The following is a 10000-nucleotide window of genomic DNA, read 5'->3' as shown; positions in this document are numbered from 1 at the left end:
GACACGACGGACGTGACGAGGTTGGTAGAAGGTGGGGATCGAACCAGGAACCCTCAGGTTGCTGGCACGGCCGCTCTCCCAACCTGCACCACACCGTCCTTTTTCCGTTTCCCGTTTCTTCTTGAACCCCTGTGGTCTGTCTCGCAGTTTGGACACCCCCGATCTAGAGATATAAATGTGGATTGGTCCCCGGGACCAACCTTGAACAGAGCTTTAAGTTTGGGAAATAAAACTAACATTTATTGTATTATTTTGGAAAATAAAGTATCAAGATGGCCCAGGATACTTAGCTTTGCACAAAAACTTTGGACACCCCGTTTTAGATCCTTCCTGTCCGTTCCCCAGCAGGCCGAGGCCCAGCTCTCCGACGTGGACTTCCTCCTGCACGAGCTGAACGTGCTGAGCTACGCCGTGGCCGAGTATTTCTGCGAGGACCCGACCTCCTTCAAGCTGGAGGAGTGCTGCTCCGTCTTCCACGCCTTCTGCAGGAACTTCGACCGCGCCGTGCAGGTGTGGAGGAGCCCACTGTCAGGTTCAAACACTGATGACATCTATTAAACAGGACAAGAAGCAAAGAAGGGGAACTGGAGGGTGTGTTCTAACTATCGTGGGATCACACTCCTCAGCCTTCCTGGTAAGGTCTATTCAGGTGTACTGGAGAGGAGGCTACGGCCGGATAGTCCAACCTCGGATTCAGGAGGAACAGTGTGGTTTTTGTCCTGGTCGTGGAACTGTGGACCAGCTCTATACTCTCGGCAGGGTCCTTGAGGGTGCATGGGAGTTTGCCCAACCAGTCTACATGTGCTTTGTGGACTTGGAGAAGGCATTCGACCGTGTCCCTCGGGAAGTCCTGTGGGGAGTGCTCAGAGAGTATGGGGTATCGGACTGTCTGATTGTGGCAGTTCGCTCCCTGTATGCTCAGCGCCAGAGCTTGGTCCGCATTGCCGGCAGTAAGTCGGACACGTTTCCAGTGAGGGTTGGACTACGCCAAGGCTGCCCTTTGTCACCCATTCTGTTCATAACTTTTATGGACAGAATTTCTAGGCGCAGTCAGGGCGTTGAGGGGATCTGGTTTGGTGGCTGCAGGATTAGGTCTCTGCTTTTTGCAGATGATGTGGTCCTGATGGCTTCATCTGGCCAGGATCTTCAGCTCTCACTGGATCGGTTCGCAGCCGAGTGTGAAGCGACTGGGATGAGAATCAGCACCTCCAAGTCCGAGTCCACGGTTCTCGCCCGGAAAAGGGTGGAGTGCCATCTCCGGGTTGGGGAGGAGATCTTGCCCCAAGTGGAGGAGTTAAAGTACCTCGGAGTCTTGTTCACGAGTGAGGGAAGAGTAGATCGTGAGATCGACAGGCGGATCGGTGCGGCGTCTTCAGTAATGCGGACGCTGTATCGATCCGTTGTGGTGAAGAAGGAGCTGAGCCGGAAGGCAAAGCTCTCAATTTACCGGTCGATCTACGTTCCCATCCTCACCTATGGTCATGAGCTTTGGGTTATGACCGAAAGGACAAGATCACGGGTACAAGCGGCCGAAATAAGTTTCCTCCGCCGGGTGGCGGGGCTCTCCCTTAGAGATAGGGTGAGAAGCTCTGTCATCCGGGGGGAGCTCAAAGTAAAGCCGCTGCTCCTCCACATCGAGAGGAGCCAGATGAGGTGGTTCGGGCATCTGGTCAGGATGCCACCCGAACGCCTCCCTAGGGAGGTGTTTAGGGCACGTCCGACCGGTAGGAGGCCGTGGGGAAGACCCAGGACACGTTGGGAAGACTATGTCTCCCGGCTGGCCTGGGAACGCCTCGGGGTCCCACAGGAAGAGCTGGACGAAGTGGCTGGGGAGAGGGAAGTCTGGGCTTGCCTGCTTAGGCTGCTGCCCCCCGCGACCCGACCTCGGATAAGCGGAAGAAGATGGATGGACGGATGGAAGAAGCAAAGAATCAAACAGAGACGGAATTAAATTTGGCTCAATTTGAGGAGAAACGTCTGGTCTTGTACTCTTGTACAGTCTCCAGCACGCTCTGGCGAAAGATTGTACGCCTCCTCCTTTTATTTGGACTTTCCCTGACCACATGGCAACAGCTGCTTCCAAAGGGACGTGGGTCGTAAACAGCGTTGCCTTTGGTTACAGAACAGTTCAAAAGAAAAGGTCGTAAAAGAGTTAAAAAAAGCTGGAATTTTGGCAGATCCTGCCTTCTCTCCGATTTGTAGTCCTTGGGTTAAAACTATCTTTCTGTTGATTACTACATGAAAGAAAACAGAACACCTTCATGTTGCTTCCCCCCCCCTACACTGTGGAGTTTTACAAGCCTTCTTCTTGGTAGGTTCAAAGACATGTTTTTGCTTCTCGCTGGGAACTCATTGAGACACAAAGTTTTTGCGATAACTTAGATCAAATGATTCTAACACCCACCTCTCTTTGAGCCTGTCCTGCTTCTGTTCCCGCCTGAAGGAGAACCGCGAGCGCGAGGCGGCCGAGCAGCGGCGTAGGAGGAAGGAGAGCAGCCGCTTGGCGACCAAGCGCAGCTCCAAAGTCTCCGATCCCGGATCGGAAGCCAACTTGGAGTCGGTCTTGCGCAGCTTCCTGGCCAACGACCTGGACGGTGTCTCCCGGTGCAGGAAGACCTTGGAGCTGGCGGTCCGCCATCCATCCGGAGACAAACCAGAGCCCGCCTCTCCGGAGAAGGAACATCAAGATGCGGAGAAAGTGTCCACAGAAGGAACACACGGACAAGACCAGAACGGAGAGGGAGCCACGGACTGTCCGGCTACCCCTCGTACACCTCGGCCAAGAACCAGAGACTACTTCTTTGCCAAAAATGGCGACGTGGGCTCTCCATGGACCATCTTGAGTCCTCTGACTTACTCCCAGAGACGCGCTCAGCAGCACAGACCCTCCGTGTCCGACGAGGACGACGAAGTGTGGGAAAGCGGAGGAGATCCAGCAAATCCCAACGCCCCGTTTCTCTCCGAGTACCCCCGAGACCGAGCTCTCTCCAAAAGCCCCTACTTGAGGTCCGCCTCCGTGGACGAGACCAGGCTTTCTCCCGCGCCCGCCTTCCGACTGGGGAGTTTGTTCCAAAGGTCCTACTCCTCCGGTTCCAGGACTGAATCGGCGATGGCGGACCGAGCCAGGGCTTCGCTGGTCGCCGCCAAGACCGGGGACCACGCGGACGGACCGGCAAACAGCCTCGGCTTCATCTCCTTCTTCAGACGCTTCGGGGGCCGGAGCAAAGCCGGAGACGTGGAGGACCACGTCCTGAAAGACGACGATACTTAATGCTGCTCGTATTTGTTCGGAACTTTTCATGTTTGTCTCTTTTTTAGCCTCCCGTGGTGACCAAGGCAACTAGGAACTTGTCTTGGACACACCCGGGAACGTGTTTTATATTTCTGCTTTTCAATAAATATTTTATTACATTTTCACTTCTGTTCAGATGGTTGGAATTTAGAAATGGTTTGAATGTTGGAATGGTTTGAATGTGGAGGAGTTTGGATTTCCAGGACAACCGGAATTGGGTTTGGAACTTGGGAAAGGGTTAGTTTGAATGTCCAGGATGAGTGGAATGTGTTGATGTTGAAAAATGTAGGAATTGTGCAACTTGGAAAAATGTCCCATTCATTTCAATGGGAACTTCCTGGAAATTTTGGGAAAAGCGGGATTTTTTAAGAAAATGATTAGGAGCATGAATGAATTGTTTAAAGTAGTAAATGGTATTAGGGAATTTCGGGATTTTTTTTTTTTAATTGGTAAAAAAAACAACTTGAATGGTTGGTGTTGGAATTTTTCAAATCGGTCGAGAAATGTTGAAGAATGCTTTGGAGCATTCACACAAATGTATAAATTGTTTTAAGTAGATTTCACAGTGAAAACTTGACGTTTGCAAAATTTAACAATTTTTTTTTTTTTTTTTTTTTTTTTACAAATTTTACGGTAAATATAAAAACAGTACCACCGTTTTTTGTTTTTTAGCATTATTTACATGTGAATAACATAAATACAGTATTATTATACAGCATTATTCACATGTGAATAATATAGTCTATTATACAGCATTATTCACATGTGAATAATATAAGTACAGTTTATTATACAGCATTATTCACATGTGAATAATATAAGTACAGTTTATTATACAGCATTATTCACATGTGAATAATATAAATACAGTTTATTATACAGCATTATTCACATGTGAATAATATAAATACAGTCTATTATACAGCATTATTCACATATGAATAATATAAATACAGTCTATTATACAGCATTTTTCATATGTGAATAATATACATACAGTATTATACAGCATTATTCACACGTGAATAACATAAATACAGTCTATTATACAGCATTATTCACATGTGAACATAGTCTATTACACAGCATTATTCAAATTTAAATATAGTTATACAGCATTATTCACATGTGAATAATATAAATGCAGTCTATTATACAGCATTATTCACATGTGAATAATATAAATACAGTCTATTATACAGCATTTTTCACATGTGAATAATATAAATACAGTCTATTATACAGCATTATTCACATGTGAATAATATAAATACAGTTTATTATACAGCATTATTCACATGTGAATAATATAAATACAGTTTATTAAACAGCATTATTCACATGTGAATAATATAAATACAGTCTATTATACAGCATTATTCACATGTGAATAATATAAATACAGTTTATTATACAGCATTATTCACATGTGAATAATATAAATACAGTCTATTATACAGCATTATTCACATGTGAATAATATAAATACAGTTTATTATACAGCATTATTCACATGTGAATAATATAAATAGTTTATTAAACAGCATTATTCACATGTGAATAATATAAATACAGTCTATTATACAGCATTATTCACATGTGAATGACATAAATACAGTATTATACAGCATTATTCACATGTGAATAACATAAACACAGTCTATTATACAGCATTATTCACATGTGAATAACATAAATACAGTCTATTATACGGTAAATATAAAAACAGTACCACCGTTTTTTGTTTTTTACGAAAAAAAAGCCAGAATTTTACTGTTTAAATTGACATTGTTTTTTTACAACATTATATTGGGGAAGTCTGGGCTTCTCTGCTTAGGCTGCTGCCCCCGCGACCCGACCTCGGATAAGCGGCAGAAAATGGATGGATGGATATTAAAATTTTTTATTTTTAGCTGCTGGTTTTTCTGCCGTAAAAACAAATGTAGCGTCTTTCCATTTACACTAATACCCCGTTAAAAACTACAACCGTAGATTTTATAGATAAAATAGAATAGAATAGAAAGTACTTTATTGATCGCTGGGGGAAATTCAGCACCACAGTTCGCTCACAATAGACAATAAACACTTAGGTATTTTTTTACATGTGAATAATATAAATACAGTCTATTATACAGCATTATTCACATGTGAATAATATAAATACAGTCTATTATACAGCATTATTCACATGTGAATAATATAAAAACAGTCTATTATACAGCATTATTCACATGTGAATAACATAAATACAGTCTATTATACAGCATTATTCACATGTGAATAATATAAAAACAGTCTATTATACAGCATTATTCACATGTGAATAATATAAATACAGTCTATTATACAGCATTATTCACATGTGAATTATATATACACAGTCTATTATACAGCATTATTCACATGTGAATAATATAAATAGAGTCTATTATACAGCATTTTTCACATGTGAATAATATACAGTCTATTATACAGCATTATTCACACGTGAATAACAAATACAGTCTATTATACAGCCTTATTCACATGTGAATAATATAAATACAGTCTATTATACAGCATTATTCACATGTGAATAATATAAATACAGTCTATTATACAGCATTATTCACATGTGAATAATATAAATACAGTCTATTATACAGCATTATTCACATGTGAATAACATAAATACAGTATTATACAGCATTATTCACATGTGAATAATATAGTCTATTATACAGCATTATTCACACGTGAATAACATAAATACAGTCTATTATACAGCATTATTCGCATGTGAACATAGTCTATTATACAGCATTATTCACATTTAAATAATTTAAATATAGTCTATTATACAGCATTATTCACATGTGAATAACATAAATACAGTCTATTATACAGCATTATTCACATGTAAATAATATAAATACAGTCTATTACACAGCATTATTCACATGTAAATAATATAAATACAGTCTATTATACAGCATTATTCACATGTGAATAATATAAATACAGTCTATTATACAGCATTATTCACATGTGAATAATATAAATACAGTCTATTATACAGCATTATTCACATGTGAATAACATAAATACATTTTACATTTACAGTACATGTACAGTCAAAAGGAACATATACATTATACAGTCTGATGGCTGTCGGTATGAAGGACTTCCTGTGATCGTTCCGTGTTGCATTTTGGGAATGTGGAAAAACGTAACATTTATTGTCATTTTGATTAATTTGACGGGTAGTTTGCTGTAAAACGAAGTATATTTATTCAGACAAAAACACATTTGGAAAGTATGATAATAAATTAATATTTGTTGCAATATTGGATACTATTAAAGTTGAAAAGGTATGCAACTTCAAGCAGTATTTTTTTTTTGGTCAAAATGAAAAAAATTAGAAGATATTTATTGACACACGTCATTTCCAGGTGTTTGCGGGCCAGATGTGGCCCGCAACAACAACACAATTCAATGCAGTAATTAAATGTTTATTGAAGGCGTTTGATAATTAGTTCATTGATCACTTATTAATTGAAGGCAATTTGTCTTTGAAACGTGAAAATAAAATGATAACAATTTTAAAAATGTTTGACCCCGACGTGATTTGAACACGCAACCTTCTGATCTGGAGTCAGACGCGCTACCGTTGCGCCACGAGGTCCTGTTAAATGCAGGCCACATTTTAATTATATAAAGACGCAGTTATGAACAGTCTTTCTGACATAGTTCTTTGTTGTAATCCCTACCTTCATTTTGTTGGATATAAATCGTCGCAAAATTAAAGAAAAAATAATTTTTATCGTTTTCAAACGCACAAGTCTCCGGTCGGTGGTCACGTGACTCCACCCCCGCCAGCCACTAGGTGACGCCCTTACACCGCCGTCGGAATGATATTTACCCCGGAAGTGTCACCGTCGGCACTCAGACGAAGTCGTGTTTTATAAAATGGTCAAAAACTTACAGAATATATGTATTTACGACGCAGTTTGTCACCACGGCCGTGTCCAGGTCGCGATAGTTCGGATTTATGCCGGTAACTGAAGCTAAACACCGTGTATGTGTAAATGTGACGTCATCAATCAGCATGGGCGGTAAGTACACGCTACACGACATTAATACGTTTTCCCCCACTCCCACTCGACAAAATATGTGTACATTTTCGTCATTTTGTGAATTTCTCGCCTCCTTTTTTATTTATTTATTTTTTTTATAAATCTTTATAAATTGCAACATTATTTATTGGACCAAAAATACAAAAACAAATCTGTCTGGAGCCACAAACAATTAAAAGCCATATTACATACAGATAGTGTGTCATGAGATATACATTGAATTAATATGACTTAAAGGAAACTAAATGACCTCAAATATAGCTACAAATGAGGCATAATGATGCAATATGTACATATAGCTAGCCTAAATAGCATGTTAGCATCGATTAGCTCGCAGTCATGCAGTGACCAAATATGTCTGATTAGCACTCCACACAAGTCAATAACATCAACAAAACTCACCTTTGTGGATTCGTGCACAACGTTAAAAGTTTGGTGGACAACATGAGACAGAAAAAGAAGTGGCATAAAACACGTCCTAGAAAGTCGCAGAAAGTTATACATGTAAACAAACTAAGGTGAGTTCAAGGGCTGCCAAAATTAGTAGGACAAAACGGCGCTCGCCAAATACTCGAATCAGTGAAGCATGTTTAATATAAACAGTGTGCTTTATAACAATTAGGGAGGTTTGTGTCATGTTTGTCCTCCTACAGAAACCATATTAAAACAGAAAATATATTTTTTTCCCTTCAACTTTTTCCATTTTTCATACATTTTTGAAAAAGCTCCAGAGAGCCACTAGGGCGGGTTGCCGACCCCTGCCATAGGCCATACTTGCCAACCTTGAGACCTCCGATTTCGGGAGGTGGGTTGTGGGGGCGTGGTCGGGGGTGGGGTGAGGCGTGGTTGGGGGCGTGGTTAAGAGGGGAGGAGTATATTGACTGACAGCTAGAATTCACCAAGTCAAGTATTTCATACATACATATATATATATAATCTACATCCTGAAAATATGCAAACAAAACTGTGTTTAGATAATTGATACTTCAAACTTGCATAAATAAATCTTAAGGAATATAGCATAACTTGACTTCTGAGAGCTTCAAAATGTAATGAATCAAATGCTAAAGTTGTTGATAAACAAGCAATTATTTTAATAATTAAATATGGTCATTTTAAATGAATTATTATGATAATTTAAAATTTATTATTTCAAATATGTTTATTTTAATGTATAATTCTATGGCTGGATGTAATAAGGAGTCAGAAAAAATACAAATAAAAATACAATTAATTTTGATGTTTTTAGCAAAATATAGTGAATTTAAAAAAAAAAAAATTTAAATTAATAAATATATTTATTTTTAGGTAAAAACTGACAGTTGACAGGTAGAAAACAAAGATGCTAAACAGACAGTTGACAGGTAGAAAACAAAGATGCTAAACTGACAGTTGACGGGTAGAAAACAAAGATGCTAAACTGACAGTTGGCGGGTAGAAAACAAAGATGCTAAACTGACAGTTGACGGGTAGAAAACAAAGATGCTAAACTGACAGTTGACAGGTAGAAAACAAAGATGCTAAACTGACAGTTGACGGGTAGAAAACAAAGATGCTAAACTGACAGTTGACGGGTAGAAAACAAAGATGCTAAACTGACAGTTGACGGGTAGAAAACAAAGATGCTAAACTGACAGTTGACAGGTAGAAAACAAAGATGCTAAACTGGCAGTTGACAGGTAGAAAACAAGGATGCTAAACTGACAGTTGGCAGGTAGAAAACAAAGATGTTAAACTGACAGTTGACAGGTAGAAAACAAAGATGCTAAACTGGCAGTTGACAGGTAGAAAACAAAGATGCTAAACTGACAGTTGACAGGTAGAAAACAAAGATGCTAAACTGACAGTTGACAGGTAGAAAACAAAGATGCTAAACTGGCAGTTGACAGGTAGAAAACAAAGATGCTAAACTGACAGTTGACAGGTAGAAAACAAAGATGCTAAACTGACAGTTGACAGGTAGAAAACAAAGATGCTAAACTGGCAGTTGACAGGTAGAAAACAAAGATGCTAAACTGACAGTTGACGGGTAGAAAACAAAGATGCTAAACTGGCAGTTGACAGGTAGAAAACGAAGATGCTAAACTGACAGTTGACGGGTAGAAAACAAAGATGCTAAACTGGCAGTTGGCGGGTAGAAAACAAAGATGCTAAACTGACAGTTGGCAGGTAGAAAACAAAGATGCTAAACTGACAGTTAGCGGGTAAAAAATAAAGATGCTAAACTGACAGTTGACGGGTAGAAAACAAAGATGCTAAACTGACAGTTGACGGGTGAAAACAAAGATGCTAAACTGACAGTTGACAGGTAGAAAACAAAGATGCTAAACTGACAGTTGAGGGGTAGAAAACAAAGATGCTAAACTGACAGATGACAGGTAGAAAACAAAGATGCTAAACTGACGGTTGACAGGTAGAAAACAAAAATGCTAAACTGGCAGTTGACAGGTAGAAAATAAAGATGCTAAACTGACAGTTGACAGGTAGAAAACAAAGATCCTAAACTGACAGTTGACAGGTATAAAACAAAGATGCTAAACTGACAGTTGACAGGTAGAAAACAAGGATGCTAAATTGACAGTTGACAGGTAGA

At 39.8% G+C, this 10000-nt stretch overlaps 2 protein-coding genes and 1 non-coding gene across 5 annotated transcripts in view; 2 read left to right on the top strand and 1 right to left on the bottom strand.

Moving 5' to 3' along the window:
- Window positions 1-3411, top strand: part of LOC133577200 (FH2 domain-containing protein 1-like) — a 41481-nt gene extending 38070 nt beyond the window's left edge. Inside the window, exons 11-12 of the mRNA XM_061930833.2 lie at window positions 346-510; window positions 2444-3411. Of these exons, the coding sequence (XP_061786817.1) occupies window positions 346-510; window positions 2444-3271 (993 nt within the window). The 3' untranslated portion in view covers window positions 3272-3411. The remainder of the gene's footprint in view (window positions 1-345; window positions 511-2443) is intronic.
- Window positions 3412-6884: 3473 nt separating this feature from the next.
- trnaw-cca (transfer RNA tryptophan (anticodon CCA)) lies at window positions 6885-6956 on the bottom strand. The gene has a single exon. It is a non-coding gene; the product is annotated as a tRNA-Trp (tRNA).
- A 416-nt stretch (window positions 6957-7372) lies between these two features.
- The window catches only part of trim3b (tripartite motif containing 3b), a 76478-nt gene continuing 73850 nt past the window's right edge, over window positions 7373-10000 (top strand). For all 3 annotated transcript variants that reach the window (XM_061931337.2, XM_061931338.2, XM_061931341.1), the window contains exon 1: window positions 7373-7386. In XM_061931337.2, coding sequence (XP_061787321.1) covers window positions 7380-7386 — 7 coding nt within the window. In that variant the 5' untranslated portion in view covers window positions 7373-7379. The remainder of the gene's footprint in view (window positions 7387-10000) is intronic.

The sequence above is a fragment of the Nerophis lumbriciformis genome, linkage group LG37 (assembly GCF_033978685.3).
Source record: "Nerophis lumbriciformis linkage group LG37, RoL_Nlum_v2.1, whole genome shotgun sequence".
NCBI lineage: Eukaryota > Metazoa > Chordata > Actinopteri > Syngnathiformes > Syngnathidae > Nerophis > Nerophis lumbriciformis.
This window is presented reverse-complemented; position numbering and strand designations above follow the sequence as displayed.